This window comes from Geotrypetes seraphini, chromosome 3, assembly GCF_902459505.1.
Source record: "Geotrypetes seraphini chromosome 3, aGeoSer1.1, whole genome shotgun sequence".
Classification (NCBI taxonomy): Eukaryota; Metazoa; Chordata; class Amphibia; order Gymnophiona; family Dermophiidae; genus Geotrypetes; species Geotrypetes seraphini.
In genome coordinates, this window is record NC_047086.1 from 57,366,096 (window position 1) to 57,393,463 (window position 27,368).

At 45.0% G+C, this 27,368-nt stretch overlaps 1 protein-coding gene across 5 annotated transcripts in view; it reads right to left on the reverse strand.

Moving 5' to 3' along the window:
• Nucleotides 1-27,368, reverse strand: part of ADGRB3 (adhesion G protein-coupled receptor B3) — a 1,500,610-nt gene that overhangs the window by 903,583 nt on the left and 569,659 nt on the right. For all 5 annotated transcript variants that reach the window (XM_033937354.1, XM_033937350.1, XM_033937352.1 and 2 more), the window contains one exon: nt 18,820-18,984. In XM_033937354.1, coding sequence (XP_033793245.1) covers nt 18,820-18,984 — 165 coding nt within the window. The remainder of the gene's footprint in view (nt 1-18,819; nt 18,985-27,368) is intronic.

The window sequence follows — 27,368 nt, forward strand, 5'->3', positions numbered from 1 at the left end:
TTAACTTCCTGGTTTCCATATTGATATGTCCTGGCATTGAATACCAAGGTTAATTTAGTCTGTGGCTGTGAATGGCTTACAGTACAAAGATATTGTGCATGCATTTGCATGCTTTGGATTCAATTATTGTATACCCCATCCTAACATACAGTATATGAACATGCTTTACGGTAACAGAATGCATGTAATTGCTGTTTAACATGTGTCAGGGGCCAAATAATATGTATTATTGTTGTTGATGCAGCTTTATTTTATATATTTATTTATTGGGCATTATTAATCGCCTTTATGGAGATGTGATGCAGTGGCGTACCTAGGGTATGTGGCACCTGGGGCCCATAATTTTTTGACACCCCCCCCCCCCATGTAAAAAAATATTTTTTGTAATAACCATGAAACTGAATAAATGGTCATAATAGAAACAGGCAGTGAAAATTTTATTTTATTGAACCTCATATATGTAACCATTATTCCAAACATACCATAACATAACATAAATTATGTCTGAATTGTCATGACATCAGAAGTACATATGGAGTAGTTGCAGGTGATGCTTGGGACAGTTCTGATTGTTTTAGTTCAGTTTTATGTGTTTTTGAATAGAAGGGTTTTTATTTCTTTTTTGAAGGTTTTGTAGTTTGTGGTTGAGGTCAATAGGTTGTAGAGTTGGGGGTCGAATGTTGCAGCTCGAATGGCTAGGAGGTTGTCAAACTGTTTTTTTTCTTTTGACGTTTTTGGTTGGAGGGTGTGTGAATGGTGCGTGAGTTCTATGTCTGGTTGAGGTGGATTGAATTATTTAGCTGAAGAAATTATTTACCCCCCCCCCATTTAACACACATTAATTCTCTTCCATTTTTGTTCCCATTATAAAAAACACTGCTAAGTTCTCAGAAAAAAAATACATTAAAATAAGAAGTGAAAACAAAGGCCCCTACAGATGAGAACATAACATAAGAATAGCCTAACTGGGTCAGACCAATGGTCCATCATGCCCAGTAACCCATTCTCATGGAAGCCAATCCAGGTCACTAGTACCTGGTCAAAACCCAAAGAGTAGCAACATTTCATGCTACCGATCCAGGGCAAGTAGATGTTTCCCCCATGTCTTAATAACAGACTAAGGACTTTTCCTCCAGGAATTTGTCCAAACCTTTCTTAAAACCAGCTACGCTATCTGCTTTTACCATAACTTCTGGCCACTTCATTTTTAAGCTGAGATCTTTCCTTCCAAACAGAGACTTTGCAAGATGTCAAATACAGCACAAGGTAACTTCACACGGACTTAGCTGTGCAGGAAATGTGAATCTCCTCATACACCCTCCATATAGTGCAAAAATGTGCAAAGGTCTGTTTTTTTCTTTCGATCACTACATAGACTAATGCCACACAAGCAGCGCTGTTACAAACATATTATTTAGGTCAGTGCTAAGGTTAACAAAGTTTTCTTCCTTGGACCAGAAGGAGATACTGACAAACCACTGGAAGAGATCCCAAAACAACTACCCAGGAACAACACCCAAAGACCCACTCAGTGTGTGGACTAGTTGAGTGGAGTGGACTAACTGGGGGGTGAAAATGGGCCCGGAGTTTGCTCAGCAGAATTTCCCAGATCACCTCTTCCTCTCAACACATTGACACGCTGCCACCATCACCACTAGGAACACCTCACCGGGTAGGCCAGCAATGTTATAAACTTTATAAAACACATTATTATATTTTCTTATAAAGCACATATTTTAACTGAACTCTCTGACATCCTCAGCCTTGCCATTCACAAAAATAGAAGGAAGAAAAGTTCCCATTTCCTGCTGTCTCATGTCCCCGGCCTATATAATATTTTTCTTCTGCAGAGTGCAGACCCTTCAAAAATCTGACCAAATCCTCATTTCACTTGCATTATAAAGTACTGAGGATGCCATCTCTCCCCAATCCCAGGTCCTAAAGTCTAAGACAGTAGCGCAAACTAGTGCTGCCAGATTCAGGAAAAAAAATTTTTGATTCGATTCAGCCTATTGAATTGGTTTATCGATTCGATTTTCCTGCCCAATTGGGTGTTTTTTTCAAACATTCTGGTGGGTTTATTTTATAGCTTTTTCACCCCCCTTTGGCTTCTCCTAACCACACTGGCGCTGTGGTGTAAATAAAATAAAGAAACAAAAAGGACTTTTCCTCTCTCTGTTAAATCCTAGCTCACGTTTGCGGTCTAACACCAGCTCTGGCAGGATACACATTTCAAATCTGACATATTGTAATCACAAAACAGAAAATAAAATTAGTTTTTCTACCTTTTTGTTGTCTGGTTATTTTTCAAATCTTGTTGGTCCAAGGTAGAGAATGACACGGTGACGGTTTACCCGCGGCCACCGCATTTAAGCCGCGGGTCACCGCCGAAAACGGGGAAGAAAACTAGCAGTCGCTGCGGTGACGGGGACAAGGCCATTCACCGACCGCGGAAACGGTGAACAGGTTTGTCCCCGCGGGCCAATGTACCCCCTTCTAGGAACCGCTATTTACCTGTGTTTCACCGTGCTCCTCATTTGTCAGATCAACCCTTCCTGCCAATCGCAGCAGAAGGGTACCCAACCCCTCCTGCCGGTCCTCCCAATGGCCTCCCCTAAGATCGCCGGCAGGAGGGTACCCAACCCCTCCTGCCGGTCCTCCCAATGGCCTCCCCTAAGATCGCCGGCAGGAGGGTACCCAACCCCTCCTGCTGGACCCCCCCCCAACGAACCCTCCCACCCCGGAACCCCCTTAGTCTTACTTTCCAAGTTGGACCGGACAGCTCCTCGCTCGTCTGGCCAGCAGGCCTGCCTCCGTCCAAATGAGGCGGGCCTGCCCCTCCCCTCCCCTGCCTAACCCACAGGATCCTAGGGCCTGATTGGCCCAAGCACCTAAGGCCCCTCCTATAGCGGGAGTGGCTTTAGGTGCCTAGACCAATCAGGCCCTAGGATCCTGTGGGTTGGGCAGGGTAGGGGCGGGCCCGCCTCATTTGGACGGAGGCAAGCCTGCTGGCCATACGTGTGAGGAGCCGTCCGGTCCAACTTGGAAAGTAAGACTAAGGGGGTTCCGGGGTGGGAGGGTTCGTTGGGGGGGGGGGTCCAGCAGGAGGGGTTGGGTACCCTCCTGCCGGCGATCTTAGGGGAGGCCATTGGGAGGACCGGCAGGAGGGGTTGGGTACCCTTCTGCTGCGATTGTCGGGAGGGCCGTTGGGGGGGTCTACAGGAGGGGTTGGGTGCCCTCCTGCCGTGATCGCTGGGGGGAGGGGAGACTTGCAGCACTGCTTATACAGCGACTCTGGCTGTGAGGAACTACAGTAAGGCCAGTGTTGAACAGACTTCTATGGTCTTTGTTCCATGTGTGGTAAGACAGATTAGGATGTGTTAGATAGGGCTTCAACAGCAATTTCAGTAGTTGGAACATTAGAACAAAGTCAGGCAGATTTCTACAGTGTGTGTCTCATGTATGGCAAGACAGATTAGAATATGCTTCAATGGCAACTCCAGTAGTTGAGACTTAAAGAGAACACCAAGCAGACTTCTACGCTCTGTGTCCCTTCATGGGTTCTAATTTTGGCCATTGGGGTTCCTTGGAATAATTGTACCTAAAGGGAGGCCCTACATTCTTTGGGCTAAAGTACTTTCGGAAACCCTTTTGGCCCAAATGAGGTGTATGGGATGGGAGCTTGGGGGTTTGAAGGAGCTCAGTAAGATCTCTAGTAAAGAGGTGGGACTTTGTAAGCATTTAAAGTACATGTCGTGTTTGTTTTTGCATTGCTAGCCCCAGGGGTGGTGGAAGATTAGTGATTGAAAAACTGTATGAAAAATAACTATTTTAAATTTAGTGATCAAAATGTGTCAGTTTTGAGAATTTATATTAATTATTTTTTTCTCTGCGTGTTTTGTTTTTGTATAGTTATTAACTAATATTTAACTAAGTTTTAAAGTTTTAAAGTTTTAAAGAATGTTTCCTTTATACGTAAATAAAGAAAAGTGAATGGGATTGCAGTGGCGGTGACGGGGCGGTGAATGGGGTGGCAGTGGCGGTGACGGGGCGGTGAAGAGGATGGTGAGACGGGGACGGGGCGGTGACGGGGATGGTGAGACGGGGACGGGGCGGTGACGGGGATGGTGAGACGGGGACGGGGCGGTGACGGGGACCAATTTTTTCACCGTGTCATTCTCTAGTCCAAGGCTCTGGTTGTCTTCTGATAACTTGCTTGCCAGGGTCTCTTTCTCTTTCTTCTTTCTCCATGCTAACCATCCATCTGCCATCTCTGTCCTCCCCTTCAGTTTCCCTTCCCTCCCCTGGATGTCTGGCATCTTTCCTTTTTTTGTCTCCCTCCACAGATCCACCTTTTCTTAACTACCCTTTCATCCAGCAGCTCTCCCTCCTTCCCGACCACCCCAGGGTCCACCATTTCTCCTTTTCTTTTCCCAACTACCCTCCTAACCAGTATCTCTATCCCTCCCTCCACACCATCCCTTGTGTCCAACTTCTCTCCCTTTCTGTTCCTTCCCTCCCTAAAACCCATGTCCATCACCTCTCTCTCTCTCCTCTATTTTCAGACCCATTATTTCTTCCCACCCAAAGTCCGGCATATGCATGTCTCTTTGAACCCCTCCCCCTTCCCTCCGTGTACTTCTACACCAGGGCCCCCCCTCCCCTGAAGGCCTGTCCCCCCTTAAAGGTCTGCATCCCACCCCTGAAGGCCTGTCCCCCCCTTGAAGGCCTGCCTGCCTGCTCCCCTTGAAGGCCTGCCCCCGCTGAAGGCCTGTCCCCCCCCCTTGAAGGCCTGCCCCCCCTGAAGGCCTGTCCCCCCCTTGAAGGCCTGCACCCCCCTGAAGGCCTGCATCCCCCAGAAGGCCTACACCCCCCTCGAAGGCCTGTCCCCCCCCCTTGAAGGCCTGCCTGCCTGTTCCCCTTGAAGGCCTGCCCCCCTGAAGGCCTTTCCCCCCCTTGAAGGCCTGCACCCCCCCAAAGGCCTACACCCCCCTCGAAGGCCTGCCCCCCTGAAGGCCTGCCCCCCTTGAAGGCCTGCACCCCCCGAAGGCCTGCACCCCCACCGAAGACCTACACCCCCCTCGGCCTGTCCCCCCCTTGAAGGCCTGCCCCCCTTAAAGGCCTGCCCCCCCTTGAAGGCCTGCCTGCTTGTTCCCCTTGAAGGCCTGCCCCCCCGAAGGCCTGCCCCCCGTAGGCCTGCACCCCCCCAAAGGCCTACACCCCCCTCGAAGGCCTGCCCCCCCTGAAGGTCTGCCCCCCCTTGAAGGCCTGCACCCCCCCGAAGGCCTGCACCCCTACCGAAGACCTACACCCCTCTCGAAGGCCTGTCCCCCCCTTGAAGGCCTGCACCCCCCCGACAGCCTGTCACCCCCCCCGAAGGCCTGCCTGTCCCCCTTGAAGGCCTGTCCCCCTGAAGGCCTGTCGCCCCCCCTCCACAAAGTCTGCCTGCCCACCCCACCCTGAAGGCCTGCTGCCCCCCCCCCCTACTACCTCGAAGGACCGCTAGGCCCCACCACCACCACCACGAAGCACTGCTCATTCCCCCGGCCTCCACGCTTCATTTCCCTGGGGAAACAGCCTGCAGCAAGATCGCGCGATGTCAGCGATCTTTGCTTGCTTCGGCTGTTTCCTCCGCCGCGGTCCCGCCCCTCCTCTGACATCAGAGGAGGGGCGGGACCGTGCCGGAGGAAACAGCCGAAGCACGCAAAGATCGCTGGCATCGCGATCTTGCTGCAGGCTGTTTCCAGACGCGACACCCGGCGCAGGGGGGGGGGAACCGGACCGGGAGCACCCCCTCAGGGATTGGCACCCGGGGCGGATCGCCCCCATGCCTCCCCCTTGGTACGCCACTGATGTGATGTACAGCAGGTATGGCTTTGACAGACAGTTAAAATAGGAAAAGAACTACAACCCTCTGTTACCACTTCATACCTGAGTTTTAATTTCTCTATCATTTCTCTGAGAGGAATGGGCAAATTTATAAGATGCAGAAGAGCAAACCCCTAATACAAACAATTGTGCAATATGCACAAATCTAATGTATACATCACAAGGAATCAATAAGCCTCAAGGCCTTCATGTCAAGCGGGATAAATTTGCAGCTTGAAGTTCAGCCAGAAACCAGTGGTGGCAGCGAGGCAGGGTACTGTGCTAATCCTCTGTGTGCTTTTTCAATGCTGCTAATGAAAACTTTGACTTTCAAAATAGATTTCTGCTCATAGAAACACCCTTTAAAAGGGGGGGGGGGAAGGTGTGGCTCACTGGTAGAACTGCTGCCTCCCCCGCGTCCAGAGATTGTGAGATCAAATCCCAGTGCTTCTTCCTGTGACCCCCCCCAGGCAAGTTACTCAGTCCTCACACACTCACCACCTTGAATGTCAGTTCTGAAATGCGAAAGCCACAAAAAGGCAGTATACAATACAACTTCTTATATCTCACAAATTTCAACAAGGAATCATTGCAGCTTACAGCAAGTTGATGTCAGTCTGTGGGGTGAAGAGGGCTGGGAAGAGTTGAGTCTACTACGGGAAGAGATATGTCTTTAATCTTTTCCTGAACAGGCAATGCTTGGGTAATTGTCATAGATAGCCAGATAGGCCGTTCCAGATATGTGATCCCCCATTCCCCTCCCACCCTGTGTTTCAAGTCTGATTCTTGCCTGTGTTTAAAAGGTGCACACAGCCACGAGGTGAGCATTTTACACCTAGCACCTACCCAATTTTAAGTTTAAACCATTCTTTTCTTGTGAAGCAAGATAATGGTAGTTAGAGTTAGTACTCCATGATTTAAATTTTTAAGGAAATAGGAAATGGCTGATGGAACGTCAGTCAATTCACTGTGAGTTTATGTTCCATTTGTAGTACTTTCTAGCAGTAGTAATAAGAATGATAATGATAATCATAAAATCAACATGAACAAATATACCATTCAAATAATAATCTTCATAATAAAAAAAAAAAAAGTAAAGAACTAAAGCCTTCCAGCATGATTCTAGTTATTTTGGGCATTTTGACAAAGAACTGAAAATAGAATTCTTCATTCCTGTCTGTTTTATGGATTTAGCTGGCTGCTCAGGCAATGCAATCCTCAGTGCATATTTCAATGGCCTCATTTGCATGAAGAAATATAGTTGCGGTAATGTTTTCTGTGCTCTACAGGCACAGAAAGCTTTTAGCACATTGGGTGCAATTTTTTATATCTGCAAACTGTCCTGCAAGGCATATAAGAAGCAGAGTTTTAAAGGCCAAAATGGAATTATTTAGTATATTCATTGATCCCAATACAGTATATTGTAATGAAAGAACACAGACATAATTTGTTACTTAAATTATATGTATCTGGGTCATATGGGTAGCTCAGTAGAAGAAAAGTGACTATGTGAATCTGTATCATTGAAGAAAGCACCGCATGCCTTTTCTCTGTGTGATATAGAGGATTGATTGTGTGGTTGGCTCTTTGCTAAAATGGGAGCTGGTCAGGGCTGGAATGATACGCACTAACTCCCTTGTTCTTTATATGGCACCCAAATGTGAGTGTCAAAATTTTGGCACAGAGCGAAGATGTACACGCAAATAAATTATTTAACAAGCCATTAACTAGCAATTAATTAATTGTTAACAATCAGTTATGACAGTTAGTTGTCAATAATTGGGATTTGTCCCCGCATCTTTGTGCATGACATACTCTAAGCCTAGGCACCTACGTAAATCTCCTGGCATGCAACTCAAAAGGGGGCATGACATTTTGGGAAGTTTTCTGCAGTTGTATAGCATAGTGTCATTTCTGTGCCTTAATGCCATGAGTTGGGTGTTTTTTTTTTTAGTTCAAACAATGCAACGGGAGTTCTCAGTCGTCAAATATTTGAATGCTCAGCACTGTAAATATCATTAACTATGTGTGATCATGTGATCGGGCTGAGCGGTTATTACCCGTCACCTCTCCTCTGCACAACAGTTAACACATACATTATACTGTACATTCCATTAAAATCCCTGTCCAGGTCTCACCAGGCTCCTCCTGGTCATCTCCAAGCCCTCCCTGGACTCCACAGTCCTCCCAGCTCTTCGAGGTCCTCTCTCAACCCTTCATTGGCTCTCCAGGTCTTCCAGCAGCTTCCAATGCCATTACCGGTCTCTCCTCCGGTTGCCACTGACCCCCGCCAGTCCCTTCACTGGTAACTTGCCAGACCTTTGGTCAATGTTCTCCCAGGTCTCTCATGCTGCTTCATCTTGGGCTCTTTTGGCAGGTTCCAGTGCCATTACCAGTCTCTCCACGAGTCACCACCAGTCTTGCTGTTCCCTCCACTGGTTGCTTGCCAGACCCCCTCAGCCTTAGACCTTGACTCTTCTAGCTCTTCTTGTGGAGCCACCACTGGTCCCTATGCTTCCCGGCCTATTGGGTCCCCACAGGTCCTGGAAACTTTGCTGGTCATCAAACTTGAGCCCCTCCCCAGACTCCAAGCTCTATCGGGCCCTCCTCCTACTCCTTCTTCCAGGTCCTTCCAGTTACTCTGGTGTCTTTTCCTGTATGCATGCACTGAGGACTCTACTAGTTATTTTATCCCAGATGTATACCCTGAACACTCTTCCAATCTCCCAGCCAGTCTCTCTCTGAGGGCTGTTCCTGAGGACTTCTTCCAGCTCCTCAGCTGCTCTCTATGAGGACTCTCCTGTCATTCACTCCCCTGGTCTCTCACACTACCACCAGGCTCTCTGCTGGTTTTATTCATGCAGCCTTTATGTTTATTCATGCCAAGTATATTCTTTTCAGACCAAAAGACACACATCTGAGGCAGGCCTCTACCTGGGGGCCGAAACACGGACCATGTCGAGTCATCAGCTGGATTCTTTCAACATAAGGACATTACGTTCATAGGACTCTTTATACATGTGCTTTTAGTCATGTGATTCTGTATTAATTTTTGAATTTATAGAAATAAAAGATTGTTTGTCCCAAGGTTGACATGCTCTGTCCCACGCCCCACTTGTTCTCTTTGTTGGGTCTTATAATAAACTTAAGCTTGACTGCTTGGAACTTGAAGGACCATTGTGCTTTTTTTTTTTTTTTTGCTTCTTGTGTGGTTTGTACTTTGTTTCCCTCTATGTCTTTTTTATTCACCTTTCTAGCTTTGAAGCTAGAACACACCTCCAAAGATTCTTTCGATCAATTAAATTGAAGCACTTTTTTTATGATAAACAAACAAATGTACTTGGAACTTGGAGGCGAGGAGGATGGCAGTTTGAGTGCAGAGCTCCTCTCCCTGGACAATCTGCCTGCTTTTAAATATCAGCAGCAGTGGGAGATCAATTGCTTTTACACCTAAGCAGCAACGGGACCAACCCACCAGAAACCCACAGTCCCGGTCCTGCAAAAATATGAGCTCCACCCTCCCTGCAGTTCGCTAGGAAAATCAACTGCTTTTACATCTAAGCAGCAGCAGGACCAGCCACCACTACCAAGAGCCCTTTGCCCCGATCCAGCCAGGCATGTGAGCTCCTCCCTCTGCAGTCCATTGGAGAGATCAATCTACCTGCTTTTAAATATCAGCAACAGTGGGAAATCAACTGCTTTTACACCTCAGCAGCAGCGGAACTATCCGCAACTAACAAGAGCACACAGACCCGATCCAACCAAGAGTGTGAGCTCCACCTCCCCCTGCAGTCCACTAGAAAGATCAACTGTTTTTTACACCTAAGCAGCACCAAGACCAGCCACCACTATCGAGAGCTTTTGTCCCAATCCAGCCAGACGTGTATGTTCTTCACCATACAATTTGTTGGAGAGATCAATCTGCCTGCTTTTAAATATCAGCAGCATTGGGAAAACAACTGCTTTTACACCTAAGCAGCAGCGGGTCCATCCGCAACCACCAAGAGCCCACAGACCCGATCCTGCCAGGAGTGTGAACTCCTCCCCCTGCAGTCCATTGGAGAGATCAATCTGCCTGCTTTTAAATATCAGCAGCAGTGGAGATCAACTGCTTTTACACCTAAGCCAGCAACGAGACCAGCCACAACCACCGAGAGCACACAGACCCGATCCTACCAAGAGTGTGAACTCTTCCCCCCATGCAATCCGCTAAGAAGATCGACTGTCGGCTCCGGGTGGCTTTCCCGCAGAGGAGAGAATCCTGCATTCACCGTGGGCCTCATCTGGGGCAGCCTCCTTGGAGCGGCTGGGGCACGGGCAGTGTGTCTGGGAGGGAATGCATGGATGGGAGAACATCGCAGGGGAGGAGACATAGGCATCCTGGGACTGTCTGCCAAGTCTCTTCCCTGAAGAAGCCCTTTCTGGAAACGTCAATCGCTCCTCCTAAACTTACTTGCTCCACTTCATCACTGACGCTGAAACCGTGGATTGAAGACAAAGTTTTATTTTATTTTTCTTTCCAGCTTATGATTTATCTTTAATCTTATCTATTGTTTTGCCTTTTGTCTTTGTTTTGTTCTATTTCTATCATTTAAATTTCTCCAAAATTCTACTGTTCAACAGCTCCCCCTTCTGCTTCTATTCCTTTCTCTCCTCTCTTCTACCTTCCAAAGTATTTAGATCAATGCTGTCTTGTTAAAATGTTTATATTATTTCTATTTTTCCTCTAACTCTACTTTTCACTTCTCTATTACCCTCCAGGTACTTTAGTTAGATTGTGAGCCTTCGGGACAGTAAGGGAATTTTTCAAGTACCTTTCTTATTTCTAATCTTAATGTATATTTTCTGTAAACCGCTTAGAACCTAACGGATGTAGCGGTATATAAGAAATAAATTACATTACATTACATTACATGTACCTTCTTTACCAGAGGGGTTGAAACTTAAATCTACATGGACACCACCAGGACAACCGGATCCCTTAATAACAACCTTTGAAAAATTAGTCCTAAGGGATGTCCAGCACCTAGAATCTCAAGGCAGACCCATTAATCATTCGAATTTAACTCACGCACAGAGGAATATTATACAAGGCCTTCAAGCAGATCAATCAATAATTATTTCTAGGGCCGACAAAGGAGGGGGAATTGTCATCCAGGATTACAAAGATTATAAGGCAGAAGCCTTGCGTCAACTATTTGACAACACATACTATACAAAGCTACAGCAGGATCCAACTATACAGATCAAAACACAAATAGATGAAATGATAAACACCGCCAGGGACCAACAAATACTCACAATTAAAGAAAGTAAATTTCTCACTAGCGATTTTCCCAGAATACCCAAAATTAATTTCATACCTAAAATTCACAAATCAGACATAAAACCACCGGGTCGCCCAATAGTTGTTGGAATAGGCTCAGTCTTAGAACCTATATCCCAATATCTAGACAGTCAATTAAAACATCTGGTTCCTCGGGCTGAGTCATACATCAAAGATTCATCACATTTTTTACAAATTATAGAACAATATTCGCGAAGTTCAATAACAGAAGACTCAATATTAGTCACGGCCGATGTAGTGGCATTATATACTAATGTTCCACAGAAGGAAGCAACAAATTTAGTTAAGACACAATTATTGAAACTCAAATTAACAGATCAGAAAACATCTTTGTTGACAAAATTAGCAGAATTAGTCATATACAATAATTATTTCAAGTTTGAAAATGATATTTTTCTTCAAACAAAGGGGGTAGCAATGGGGGCCACAGTGGCCCCAACATTAGCTTGCCTCTATATGACTCAGTTCGAGGAAAAACATGTTTATACATCACCACACTTCCAGCACGTTGAGTGCTGGAAGCGATTCATAGACGATATCTTTTTTGTGTGGAGTGGTGGAGAAGAAAATTTAAATATATTTTTAGAAGAACTTAATCAAAAAGATGAGAATATAACTTTCACTCATACAACAAATAGAAATCAAGTTACATTTTTAGATATAAAGATTATTAAACAAGATCAATATATATCCACCACTCTACACAAAAAGCTATCGGATAGAAATACCTTATTACAGTATCAGAGTTTTCACCCACGGGCATTAAGAAACAGCATACCTACTGGGCAGTTTCTCCGTTTACGGAGAATCTGCTCAGAGGAAACTGATTTTCAGAAAGAGGCGAATGAAATGTATAGCAAATTTGTAAATAGAGGGTATCCTGCGAAAACCGTTAAGAAAGCATGGAAAAGGGCAAAAAACTGTCACCGAACTTGGTTAATGCAAGATAAGCAAAAGAAGAAAGAAGAACAAAATATAATTTGTGTCATGCCGTATACTAACAAAAGCAATGCCATAAAACGCATTATATTGAAGCATTGGAAAATATTACAGTACTATCCATCTTTATATAACCAACCTAAATTTGCGTTTTCCAGAGCCAAAAATATAGGAGAACAGTTAAAACATAATCCAAATCATTACAATGCCAGGAACATGCTTCCTCATAAACCCTGTGGGAAATGTAGGGTCTGTAGTTATATACTGGATACCGATCACATAGAGATTCCGGGAAAGGAAGGACAACGCTTTAGATTAAACACGGGAACAGACTGTGAATCGAAAAAAGTCATTTACTGCATACAATGTCCTTGCAAAAAACTCTACATAGGACAAACGATCCGTATGATCAAAACGCGAATCATAGAACACCTGAGCAACATAAGAAAAAATCAAGTCTCCGCCCCCCTGGTATCTCATTGGATGGAAAAATCACATGCACTGGAAGATCTTAAGTACACAGTGCTAATACAAATTCACAATACTGAAGGAGATATTTCAAAATTCCTAATCCAGAAAGAACAGCGGTTTATATATAACTGGCAGACACTACTCCCACAGGGTTTGAATGTGGATATTGAGTGGTTAGCCATATAGTACAATACCGAATCTCCCTGGCGGGGTTTACATCCGTGGATGCAACTAGATCAACCCCTTCCTGTTCAGCTTCGTATATAAGCAAATAGGCGGAGTAGAGTTATTCAGATGACCTGAAGACTTTGAATGACTCTGTTCTCAGCGAGCCGGTATGAGGTAACACAATAAGATATAGCCACTACTTAAGAATATAAAGAGAATTATGAAGAGATGTAGTTTGGATCGCATTATATAATTTGTAAGATTTTTAAGAAAAGTAGTAATAATGAACATTTTGATTTGATTTTGATTTCTAGTGTCCCTCCCCGACGAAGCAAACGAAACTCGAGTCGGGGGGACGGGAGTAAATGAGGACAAATACAATCAGCATTGAATTTTGAATTTTAAACTTCACTATATTGGGTAGAACACAGTCACCAGTGAGATTTAACAAAGATAAAGAAGATCACCTGAACCCACTCCATTCAGATAAGTACAAGTAGAGTATCTGAACAGTAATAAGATCATTTAGGGAGGGTCGGGGACAGGTGGTTGCAATGATGGTCCCCTTGTTAAACTCATGGTAGTGACTTCACTATTTATTGGGTTACAGGTCTGAGCACATCACCGTAATAATTTTAGATATTTATCTAAGATAAGGATTAAACATAAACGGAAAAGATTTAATAACTGTGAAATTTAGTAGTAAACTTTTTTATTCACCTAACACAACTGAAAATGGCCAGGAGCAGGACCTCAGAAGACAAACATAATTAGTGATGGAAGAGTGGTAGACCCTGATCGATTTTCAGAGGGTTGTATTTGTGAGGAGTTAGCTAAAATAATGGTATACGAAGCGATGGGGCTGGATGGTGTACATCCGAGGGTACTGAAGGAATTTAGGGAAGTTCTGATAGCTCCTGCTGACTGACCTGACATGACTGACCTGACCTGACATGAGTCCCAAAATGACAGGCTGGGTCAAGAACTGGTTGAGTGGAAGGCAACAGAGGGTAGTGATCAATGGAGATCGCTCTGAGGAAAGGGATGTTACCAGTGATGTGCCTCAAGATTCTGTTCTTGGGCCTGTTCTTTTTAACATTTTTATAAATGATATTGCTAAAGGGCTATCGGGTAAGAAAGGCCTCTTTGCAGATGATAGCGAAATCTGCAATACAGTAGACACCCAGGATGGTGTGAATAACATGAAGAAAGACCTGGTGAAGCTTGAAGAATAGTCTGAAATTTGGCAGCTACAATTTAAAGTTGAAATGCAAGGTCATGCATTTGGGCTGCAAAAACCTGAGGGAACGGTACAGTTTAGGGTGTAAAAAACTTATGTGCACGACAGAGGAGTGTGACTTGGGTGTGATTGTATGTGATGATCTTAAGGTGACCAAACAAGTTGAAAAGATGATGGCAAAAGCTAGAAAGAGGCTAGGGTGCAATAAACCTTTGCTTTTCATTTTGAAACTGAACTCTTTTGTGTTTTTATACTGTTGTGCCTTTATGGTGTCTGGGTTGTCTGAAAGAAGGAGTGCTCAGTGTTTCAGACTAGCACCCCCTGTAGGACTTCAGCCTTCTTGCTGAAGTGTGCCTCATTTTCTTTTACTGCCACCTGGTGGTGGGCTGCTGTAAGGTTAGCGCAGACCCTGGCCTGTAACAAGGTCTGAGGGGACACTAAGACTGGTTAGTGATGTTCTTAGTTTTGTTCACTATGTAAAAATAAAGACTACAATTTCTATGGCAGGAGTACTTCTTTGGATAGATTGACAGGATCATTTAGAATACCGTATTTTCGCGGATATAACGTGCGCGTTATACGCGTTTTTACGTACCGCGCATACCCCTCGCGCGTTATATGCGTGAGCGCGGTATACAAAAGTTTTTAAACATAGTTCCCACCCCGCCCGACGCCCGATTCACCCCCCCAGCAGGACCGCTCGCACCCCCACCCCGAACGACCGCTCGCACGCGCTCCCACCCGCACCCGCATCCACGATCGGAGCAAGAGGGAGCCCAAGCCCTCTTGCCCGGCCGACTCCCCGACGTCCGATACATCCCTCCCCCCCCCGGCAGGACCACTCGCACCCCCACCCCGAAGGACCACCGACTTCCCGACAATATCGGGCCAGAAGGGAGCCCAAACCCTCCTGGCCACGGCGACCCCCTAACCCCACCCCGCACTACATTACGGGCAGGAGAGATCCCAGGCCCTCCTGCCCTCGACACAAACACCCCTCCCCCCAACGACCGCCCCCCCCCAAGAACCTCCGACCGCCCCCCCCAGCCGACCCGCGACCCCCCTGGCAACCCCCCACCCCCCTTCCCCGTACCTTTGGTAGTTGGCCGGACAGACGGGAGCCAAACCCGCCTGTCCGGCAGGCAGCCAACGAAGGAATGAGGCCGGATTGGCCCATCCGTCCTAAAGCTCCGCCTACTGGTGGGGCCTAAGGCGCGTGGGCCAATCAGAATAGGCCCTGGAGCCTTAGGTCCCACCTGGGGGTGCGGCCTGAGGCACATGGGCCCAACCTGACCATGTGCCTCAGGCCGCGCCCCCAGGTGGGACCTAAGGCTCCAGGGCCTATTCTGATTGGCCCACGCGCCTTAGGCCCCACCAGTAGGCGGAGCTTTAGGACGGATGGGCCAATCCGGCCTCATTCCTTCGTTGGCTGCCTGCCGGACAGGCGGGTTTGGCTCCCGTCTGTCCGGCCAACTACCAAAGGTACGGGGAAGGGGGGTGGGGGGGTCGGCCAGGGGGGGTCGCGGGTCGGCTGGGGGGGCAGTCGGAGGTTCTTGGGGGGGGGCGGGCATTGGGGGGGGGGGGGGGTTTGCGTCGAGGGCAGGAGGGCCTGGGATCCCTCCTGCCCGTAATGTAGTGCGGGGTGGGGTTAGGGGGTCGCCGTGGCCAGGAGGGTTTGGGCTCCCTTCTGGCCCAACTACACAAAGGTACGGGGAAGGCGGGTGGGGGTGTCGTGGGGGTCGGCCAGGGGGGTCGCGAGTCGGCTGGGGGACGGGCGGAGGTTCTTGGGGGGGGGCGGTCGTTGGGGGGAGGGGGTTTGCGTCGAGGGCAGGAGGGCCTGGGATCCCTCCTGCCCGTAATGTAGTGCGGGGTGGGGTTAGGGGGTCGCCGTGGCCAGGAGGGTTTGAGCTCCCTCCTGGCCCGATATTGTTGGGGAGTCGGCGGTCCTTCGGGGTGGGGGTGCGAGTGGTCCTGCCGGGGGGGGGGATGTATCGGACGTCGGGGGGGGGCATCAGGCTTTCAGGATGGGGACAGACCTTCAAGGGGGGACAGGACTTCAAGGGGGGACAGTGCACGGAAAGTCAGGGGGGGTGAACGGAGAGTCGGGACAGCGCACGGAAAGTCAGGGCAGTGCACGGAAGTCAGGGGGGGTGAACGGAGAGTCGGGACAGCGCACGGAAAGTCAGGGCAGGCGAAAGGAGCGTCGGGCATCATGCGCGGTATACCCGTGAGCGCGGTATACAAAAGTTTTTGTACATATCATCGTGACTTCTGCGCGCTATACCCGTGTGCGCGTTTTACACGGGTGCGCGTTATATCCGCGAAAATACGGTACTTTCTAATATTAAGAAATTCAAGAGAGTGTTAAAAACAACTTTATTTACAGAAGTTTTTTAATGAAATCTTTTGTATTATACAGTACTTTTATTCGAATATTATTTAGGTGAAGGTTATTTATTTTTGTATTGTGATTCAGATTGTGTACGCATTACGTGAATCACTTAGGTTTAAGTGGTGTACACGTTTTTAAATAAAATAAATAAATTGGCTTCAAACCTTAGGCACCCCTTATTTATACTGGGGTTTTCTTGGCCTAAATACCGGCGCATGAGTCCAATTTAGGCGCCTACACAGAAAACATGCCCAAGATCCGCCCAGGATCTGCCCCTAACTCTGCCTACTTTCTGGGAGGCTCCTTGGTCTAGGCACCTGCCAGGAAGTTATAAGTACCTACTAAATTAATTGGTGTGCTTTTTTGCTATTTAATTGTGCTTTCAATTAACAGTTCTGATTAAGCCTAATGGGATAATTAAACTGGGCACCGATTTAGGTGCCTAACTTTAGGCGTCTTTTATAGAATCAGGGACATCGCACAAAAGTGAAAAACAGCTATTTGGGGGGTGATCCGAGGATGGAGTCAGAGGCATTAATTACAGTCCTATCTTTATGTGGCAGTCTATGGCTGGTTTAGTTCTGAATACTGATTTAAGCAGTTATTTGTTAGTCACTGCTGATATTCAGCCGCCGGGAGGCAGCCCGGAGAAATCCCGTGGTCAGTGCTGACCACGGATATTCAATACTGGACTGTTTCTAATGATCATCATTGAATATCTGGGGGTTTTATGGCCACCAAAAAGTTATCTGACAAAGTCAATATTCAGTGCAAACTGGTTAAGTTTATGCCATGTGAATAATGCTGGTGGATCAGCAAAATGCTCACTGCCACTGTCCCCCCCCCCCATGTCTACGTACACTTTGCCTTCATCATAAATGTCAAAATTCCACTTAAGTACTGTTCTGGAAATACCTCTTTACATAAGAACATAAGAATAGCCTTACTGGGTCAGATCAATGGTCTATCAAGCCCAGGAGCTCGTTCTCACAGTGGCAAATCCAGGTCACTAGTACCTGGCCAAAACCCAAGGAGTAGCAATATTCCATGCTATCGATGCAGGGCAAGCAGTGGCTTCCCCCATGTCTTTCTCAATAACAGACTATGGACTTTTCCTCCAGGAACTTGTTCAAACCTTTCTTAAAACCAGCTACGCTAACCATTCTTATCACAACCTCTGGCAACGTGTTCCAGAGCTTAACTGTTCTCTGAGTGAAAAAATATTTCCTCCTATTGGTTTTAAAAGTATTTCCCTGTAACTTCATCGAGTATCCCCTAGTCTTTATATTTTTTCACAGAGTGAAAAATTGATCCACTTGTACCCATTCTACTCCACTCAGGATTTTGTAGACTTCAATCGTATCTCCCCTCAGCTATCTCTTTTCTCAGCTGAAGAGCCCTAACCTTTTTAGTCTTTCCTCATATCTCAAGCATTTAAGCTCTGGTACACTTGCTGTATGGCTGGAATAAGTGCTGGTGCCTATGGCCATTAAGTCTAACATTCTATAAAGGGAATAGTATCCTATATTCCTTCACAGATTAGGCTCCTACTAGACACCCTATAGGCACCTAATTGTAGGTACCCTGTTATAGATTTTCCCTGTAAGTATATCATCTAATATACAGTACAGAGAAGGCGAGACCAGGAGGAGGAAAAGTAGGGATTCTTAATGAGGTTTATATTACAGCAACGTTTGTAACCCATTATAGAAACATAGAAACATAGAAATGACGGCAGAAAAGGGCCACGGCCCATCTAGTCTGCCCACACTAATGACCCACCCCCTAACTTCCTCAATGAAGAGATCCCACATGCCAATCCCATCTTTTCTTAAAAATATGGCACGCTGCTGGCCTCAATTACCTGTTGTGGAAGATTATTCCAGCTATCAACCACCCTTTCGGTGAAGAAATATTTTCTGGTGTCACCATGAAATTTCCCACCCCTGATTTTCAATGGATGCCCTCTTATTGCCGTGGGACCGTTAAGAAAAAAGAGATCTTCTTCCACCCTGATACGGCCCATGACGTATTTGAACGTCTCGATCATGTCTCCCCTCTCTCTATGCTCCTCGAGTGAGTATAGCTGCAACTTACTCAGCCGTTCCTCATACGGGAGATCCTTGAGTCCTGAGACCATCCTGGTGGCCATTCGCTGAACCGACTCAACTCTCCGCACGTCTTTTTGATAATGCTGTGGAATACCTGTCTGCTGTGTGGCCTGTCAGTGTAGGACATACTGAATATGGCATGCAGACTAGAAAACCAGACACCAGCAAAAGAATACAGAAACGGTCAGGTACAATAGGGATCCAGATAAACTGATATGGGCTGACAGAACAGAGAGTAGTGAAGACACCAGAGAGAGAGAGAGAGAGAGATAATTTATCCTACCTGTGCAGTCTGGATTATGACACTCTCTGCTTTCAGCCCAGGGTCCTCTGCATTCAGATCCCCCGTGAGCAGCTGGAGTGCACTGCCTGCTCCTCTGCTGGGTGCCATTAGAGCAGGTTACTGAGCACAGACCCCACGAGCTCCACTCTTGCCATTGCCCATCAACTGTTAAAAAGCACAAACACGAAAACACTTTAAGATACTAACTAATTTTAGAATGGAGAATTATAGACATGCAAGTGGTACAGTTTAATGTGGAAAATCAACAACTAGCTTTACATTTTATGTAATATGTTATTTACCTACCTGGAATTTCTAGGAAATTATGCAAAAATACACAAATTACAGAAATACCATATATACTTGAATATAAACCAAGATTTTTTTGATCCAAAAAATGGAGCTCTGTTTATATTTGGGTCAGCACTGACCTGCCCCCCCTCCCAAACCAGGGATATTTACAGTACACGGGTGGTGGAGGAGGGGAGGCAGGCGGGAGTTAAAAATACTTAGAATTGGGATGGGACAGGAGGCGTGAGGGATCCCTCCTGTCCCGGCCATTGCTGGACTATCAGGTCACATGGCAGACCAGGTGGAGGCCTGCATGTGGGTTAGGGAGGGGGAAGGGTACATAACTTGGCAGGAAGGGAGGGAGGCTGGGTGCAGAGACTGGCAGGGGAGAGAGTGAGTGATGGGCTTCGATGCACAGCCTGGCAGAGCAGCCGAGGGAGAGGAAACAGGGTGCAGAGCTTGGCAGGGCAAGGCAAGGCTCTGCACTTGAATATTAAACCTCCTAGTTTATATTTGAGTTAACCTTTTTTTCCTCCTTTTTGGGGGGAAGAAAGGTAACCTCGGTTTATATTTGGGTCAATTTAGATTCAAGTATACTGCATATGGTACGTTTAAATGCTCTGATAATAGCTTTTATGTGCTAGCATAGCACATTAATGCCTTTTGGCCAGGATTCTATAAATGGCATCATCGGTGGTGGTTGTCTAAGAAACGGCCGCTGATTGTGTATTAGTCACGCAATGGCACCGTTTATAGAACTGCGGCTTTGTGATAGGTAGGCACTAGGAATGTAGGCCAGGGTTTTCAAGGCCTACATTTCCGGCACCCTACCTTCCGTGGGAATCGTGGCTGCGGAGGCGCTTTATGAGCCCTAGCACCACTTCCGGCATTAGCCACACCTAGAGCGGTGTTAGGCATTGTAAAGAACCCCCGCAGCTGCGACGCAGGTGCAGTTTTATTTTAGATGCTGGAAGACGCCTACTTTTTTCCTTTTAAATGCTATTAATTTTTTTTTTTTTAATGGCATTTTGCATTTAAATTAGGAGCCAGTAGGGCACATAATGGTATCTATGTTAAGGCGCTTTTATAGAATATGGGCCCTTGTGCCTCAATTATCATTTTATCTTATTTATTTACCCATCTTGGCACATTAGTTTCATTTTCTTGTTCACTGGTTTTCAACCATCGTGCTAATCTAATATTGAAAATGTGCAAAAGAAAAACAAGACTGCAAGTTTTGACTCATGTACACCATTTGGTGGGACGAGGCAGAGAAATACCTAAAGATGAACTACCAATTGTCAGAGATCTCATTAGAAATAGGTTGTATTTGAGAGACATCAGTGATCAAGACTGATGAAATTACAGCACCGATGACCTAACAGCTGGATTACTTGCTCAGTGGTACAACGCAAATCCAAAAGTCAGTGGTCCCATTTTAAACAGCCATGTTAGGATTAAAGCAAAGTTGGAATCCATGTGTGAACAAGCCAACAAGTTTTCTATGGGCAGAATAAAACTCGAGGAGAAAGACAAATTTATGCAGAAGCATGACACTGCTGGACATGCTTGCAAGTATGAAATAAAGAGTTGGACTGATGTGGGATGCAATTCTGCTTGTGTCAGTGGAATACACATAAACTAAACTGAAACTAAACTTTATATACCGGGTCTTCAATCAGAGGAAGCTCGACACGGTTAACAATAAGTTAAAAGATAAGCTAAAGTACAAGAGAATTAGTTTTCAAAATGTGTGGAGGGGCATAATCGAAAGGGACGTCTAAGTCCGTTTACGTCCATCTCGCAAGTCGTCCAAAGTTAAAAAGAGCATAAGACACATTTTCGAAAGAGACGTCCAACTTTTTTTTACTTTCGAAAATCGTCTAATTATACGTCCTGCCGATCTGATCGTCCAAGCCACTAAATTGTCCATCTTGATACCACATTTCCGTCCAACTTTCCGTCCAAGTCCAAAACGCCTAGAAAAAGCCCTGTTGGACGTGGGAGGGGTCTGCAAAGTGATGGACTGCATACCCAGACATGCCACCTAACTAGTGGGGTACCTTACAGGGCACTGCTGTGAACTTCACAAAAAGGGTGCCATGGCTTCTCCTCACTACACCTCCAGAATCCCCTAGACCCACTTATCTACCACCCCAATAGCCCTTATGGCTGCAGGAGCCACTTATATGCCAGTAAAAAAGGGTTTTGGGGGTGTATAGGGGAGTGCACATGTTTAAGTATCAATGCAGTGATTACAGGGGCTTATGGGCATGGGTCCTCCTCTCCATGGATCCCTAACCCACCCCCAAGATGACTTAAGCTGCCTCTGGGTTGGACGACTAGGCTTTCCTATGCCAGGTGGCCAGGTGATGATGGTCTGGAGGCTGAATTTTAAAGTTCTGAATAAAATTTTTATGGGGGGTTGGGGGAGGTCGGTGATCACTGGGGTAGTGTGTGGGGATCTGTGTTATGTGTTTGCAGTGCTTATCTGGTGACTTTAAGTGTTTTTTTGTGACTTAGACCATGTTGGGAGGGGGGGATGGGGCAGGCCTGCGTCCCGCCTTGGCCAGTACTAGCAGCTGACTTAGAACTGGTGCAGGATGGGGGAATGCTTTAGACCTCAGAATTTCTGTCTCGAGGTGCAGAGCATTGTACTTGGTCCAAAATGTGGCTGCCAGATTAATGATTGGTATTTCCAGAGGGGAACATGTTACCCCAAATCCTAAAAAAAGGGGAAGTGTGGGGGGACAGTGGTTAAAGCTACAGCCTCAGCACTCTGAGGTTATGGGTTCAAACCCACACTGCTCCTTGTGATCCTGGGCAAGTCACTTAATCTCCCTATTGCCCCCGGTACATTAGATGGATTGTGAACCCACCAGGACAGACAGGGAAAAATGCTTGAGTATCTGAATAAATTCATGTAAACCATTCTGAGCACCCCTGGGACAACAGTATAGAAAACTGAATAAATAAGTAAAGCTTTGCTTTGGCACTCTGCTAAGTTTTGGACTGAATTTAAAATACTGTCTTTGGTCTAGCAGCTGTTGTATTATGTTGCTCTAGTTGTATTTGAAGCAGGTACTAACTGTATATCATCTTAACTGCAGTCTAAGATCAGAATCAGGAATGATACTTTCTATGATAGAATAACATAGGGCACATTACCAGAACATGAGATTGGGTTCTTTCCAGGATAGTTATGAATGTGTGCTTCTAAGAAACTATTGATAGCATATTTATTTGTGCATGCATTTTGAAAGATTGTGATTTTATAATGCTCTCTTACTGTATGTTGCATTGGATTATGAACGTTATGGTGTAATCTGCATAGGTATATGCAGAATATAAATAATTAAATAAATACCCTGTACCCCCCTATACACATACAGTCCCTACCTCCACATGCAGAAAGACAGACATTTTTATCCGGCCCCAGAAAGATACACATACTCTTTAACCCCTCTTCCGACTCACATACGTCTAAGTCTGATTTGGGCATATGTTGCTAGACATTCAAAGTCGGAAGTAAGAAAATGCCTATTTACGAAAGGCAACCCACCATACGTCTAGATATATACAGTATACATATATTTTTAATTCCTCTATCTAGACATCCAGGCCATTGGGACTCTCAAACCACCAGGACATCTATCTTTATAACACATTTTTGACAAAAATTTTGTTCAAGTCTGAAATGCCCAGAACATGTCCATTTGGATGTGGGAGGGGCCAGCATTGTGATGGACTGGCCACTCAGACATGGCAACAGAGCAGTTGGGCACTTTACAGGGTACTGCTATGAACTTCACATAAAGTGTGCCAGATAAACATCTCACCAGAACTCCCTTATTAGTTATGGTGAGCCCCCCATAACACCCCCCAAAACCCACTATACCTGTCTACAACTCCAATAGCCCTTATGGCAGTAGGTGGCACCTATATGGCAGTAGAGTAGGGTTGGGGGGGGCTCACATTTTCCACCATAAATGTAGTGGTTAGAGTGGTTATAGAACTTGCTACTCTCTATGGTTCTCTAGACCAGCGTTCTTCAACTGCCGGTCCGCAGGGCCAGCATGTCCATCGGGCAGAAGACAATGTTCTTTAGCCATCGGTCCACGTTGGGATCAATGTGGCGTCTTCGGGCTGGCTCTCTGAGTGCTGCAGTGCACAAAGCCATGGGAAAAGGCTCCTATGTGTGTCCTGTGCCTGAACCGGAAGCCTTCTCTCTGAAGTTGCAACATCAGAGGGAAGGCTTCCAGATGAGGCGCGGGACGCTACCCACAGCTTTGCGCAATGCAGCACTCAGTGAGCCAGCCCGAAGACGCCGCGTTGATCGCACCATGGACCAGCCCGAAGATAACACCGGGGGGCAGGCCAGAAGGCAAGGCACAGCATGGAGGGAGAGAGACAACAACAGTAGGGGGAATGCTTTTATTTTTTTATTTAGTGATTGATTTGTCTGTTCAGGAAGAAATGCATTTGTTTCTTTTTCTCTGGGGTTGTACTGCTTGCAGAGTCTTGCATCTTAGGGTTTGTTTGTAAATATTAGTACTTTTAGTTTTTGGTCCTGCATTTGCATGGGGTTATCTGTTTTCTGGTAGGAATGAATTTTGAAAAGCATACACTGTGCTTTGTGTATTTTAATTTTGTGGTTAACCATTATGTGTTGTTAATACGATTATATTGTGTGTGTGTGTATATGAAAAATGAATGGGAAAAATGGTGTTACAATTAGTACTATTATGGGGGCGGGGTCTGGGGTGGAGATTGAGTGGAAATGGGCACGACTTAGCCCAGTGTTCTTCAACTGCTGGTCCGCAAAATAATTATTTTATTTCCGCCGGTCCATAGGTATCAAAAGGTTGAAGAACACTGCTCTTGACCACCCACCAGGCTACTTAAAACACCTGTGTACAGTTCTATTAGGCTTTCCTACACCAGGTGCTGATCTGGAGACAGTTACGTACATTCGTATTCTGATCTTTGTGGGTGTGAGGAGGTCAGTGAGCACTGGGGGAGTTTAGGGGCGTCAAACTGCAAGTTTGATGCTTGCAGTGGTAATCTGGTGAGTTTGGGCACCTTTGTGGCACTTAGACCCTTTAAAAAATGTTCTAGTTCCAAATGTATCCATCCAGGATGTCTTGGAAAATATTTGATTATTGCTGCAAGACATCCATGTCAGACTCATTCTTGAGACCGCCCAAAGCCTACCCATAACATGCCTCCACCACACCCATCTTGACAGTAAACTTAATTATCATCTCCATATCAGCACAGTTGTTCAGCGTTGTTTTCACCGGCTACGAATGATTAGATCCATATCCAAAGTTTTAGAGCCTACTTCTCTGAATATCTTGATCCACTCCCTTATGATTTCCTGTATTGATTACTGTAATGCGCTCTATAAGGGCATAACTAAAAAAGAAATAAGAAGACTCCAAATTATACAGAACACTGCAGTGAAGATCATATTTCACGCAAAGAAGTTAGACCATGTTACTCCCCTCCTTTATAAAGCTCATTGGTTGCCGGTAGAACACAGAATCACATATAAAATTATTTTACTGACCTTTAAAGCTAGACAAAATAGTCAAGCAGAATTTATTAATAACCTTCTTTTTCCTTATAGTTCTTCTAAGACTCTAAGATCTTCTTCTAAAAATCTGCTATCTGTTCCATCTCTGAAGTTTATCAACACAATGAAGTCTACCATTTTTTCGGTCAGCGCTCCATCTCTTTGGAATAATACTCTGGTCCACTTACGGGAAGAATCAAATCTTCACCATTTTAAAACGAAATTAAAAACATTTCTTTTTCTTGATGCTTTCGAGACCTAAATGCCCTTTTTAGGGCTACATAGTTTTATTCTACTTTTAGATACCCTCCCTTTTGTCCTTTCCCTATATGTTTTCTTTCTTACTTGATAAATTGTAGTTTTATCCTTCTTTCCTTTTTTGTTCCTATTTGTTTTGGTATTGCTTTTAAATGTTTTGTATAATGATTACTATTTTAATGGATGTATAGTTACCCCATATATGTTTTTAACATAATGTTCCCCGCCTAGAAGGCCGATTGAGCGGTTTATAAAATTTTTGAATAAACTTGAAACTTGAACATACAGAGGCTGAAACACCTCGCTAGATGTACAGTACAGAAAGAAAGTTTTGATTATCGACCCTTGGACATTCTGGCGATTAGGATATCTATGTTGTTGTTTTTTATTATGGGCCCCTAGTATATACCCTGCACCCTTCCCCGCCACATCTTGTCACATACACCTACATGTTCATGCAGACATACACAGCCTCTCCACTGTGTTTCAGAGGGGTCCAGGCTGGAATACTTTATTAGCATTAAAAAGAAAATTTGACTATGGAAATACTAGGGGCTACTGTAAAAGTCCTCAGTCCAACGAAGAAGAGAATGATGTGGAGCCATGAATCTTACAAGTTATTCCACTCTTTTCTTGAATTTCATATTAAACAAATGGTATCAAGAAAAGTGTGCAATAACTTGTAAGTTTCATGATTCTATATCATTCTCTTCTTGGTTGGGCTGAGCATTTTTCAGTGCCCCCCCCCCCCAAAGTTCATTTTTCTGACTTAAAGGTACAATGAAACCATTTTCTTTTGATAAGTTTTTCTCATATTAAAAATAGCCAAATATTGTTATGTAGAATTTACTAATAGAAAACTAATTTTTCAAAGTATGTTCTAGATCCAGAGAATGTACCATGCTCTAGATAGTCTAATAAAAAAGGTATCAGATGGATTTGTTTTTGTTTTAATTTCTTCATATTATTTTAAAGAGTGGACTAACAAGGCAGCCACACCATTTCTCCCAAAGTACATTAGAAATGGTGATTTTTTTATACCTTTAGAACAGAATTCAAATTAATGCATTGGATCTGAATTCTTGAGTTTTTGAAAGCTTTTATTAGACCAGCCTAAGAATTTTCCAGCATATTGAAAAATTCATATGATGGTTTAATAAGATCTATCATACAATGCATAGAGTTCCATTTTATGTAGTTTAAATTTTTGTCTTATTTTTTCACCATAAGTAAAGTGGTATGGTAGCTGTGTTAGTCCACTTTTAAAGGTAATAAACAAAGCAAAGAAAAAAAAAATAAGACAATACCTTTTCTGATCTGAAGAAGAAGGCATTGCCATCGGAAGCTAATTAAAAAATGGATTGCTAATCCAATGAAATGGTATTACGCTTTGTTTTATTTATATGTATTACCTTTCTTCTTCAAGTAAGATCATTCAGAATTTATTAAGATAGCTAGTGTTTTCTAATAGAGGGCTTCTTTTACTAAACTGCAGAAAAGTTCTTACCGTGGGCTGGCGAGGTAAATGCACCTACACTCATTCAGCCTGTGGTAAGTTCTTCCGTGGTTTAGTAAAACTCAATGAGAATTTTTCTTTCACATACTCAGACATTGCAGGCAACCTGCTTAGAGTCCTATTTTTTGTTATAGATTTTTTTTTTTTTTCTGAAGTACTCATTCAAGATGCCCTGAGGTTTATCTGTAAATCAATTAACTAGATAAACCGCTGCATGCATTATTCAGCCAAAATGCTGCACGCCACTTCCATGTGCACAAGCCACTAGGTGCTATAGAACCTGTTTGGCATCTAGAAGTCAGCTAAGTGTAGAAACTTGTTTTGACAGGTTGCCTGAAGCATAGGATCTGAAAGAGACACTTGGTGAAATGCCCCTTCCTACTCTGCAAGGCAATATCTCCTTTTCTCCGAGGCCACGAGAGAATGCAAAACGTTGCAGAAAACTGCTGCTGAAGCTACTTTTCTTATTTATTTCTGCTCTCAGTAAGGGATGGATTAGCAGAGCTAGCACCTCTTAATTATAGATCTGTTACCTCTGTAGGACAGCGGTTTGGACGGACTCCTGCCATCACCAGCTGGCCTGGGTACTCGTAGACGAGGTGATGTTTTCTTGGCACACTATACACATGCCCATGTGTGAGCATGGCAAGACGCCCATTCAGAAGTTGTTCTGCTTTTTTTTTGTCAGGGTAATAAGTGCCAGCTGAACAAAGATGAATATCACAGCTTAGTTTACGACAGGGTGAGTGATGCCCTTTCATGTGCAGTAAAGGCAAAAATTAAAATACCAAAAAAAATAAAAATCTCTGCTAATGTTTTCGCTGCATGAAAAATGCTCCTGACTGTGTGCTACAGAAGCAAAGAAAAAAGGACAGAAATTTGATCAGATGGTTACTAACTAATGTC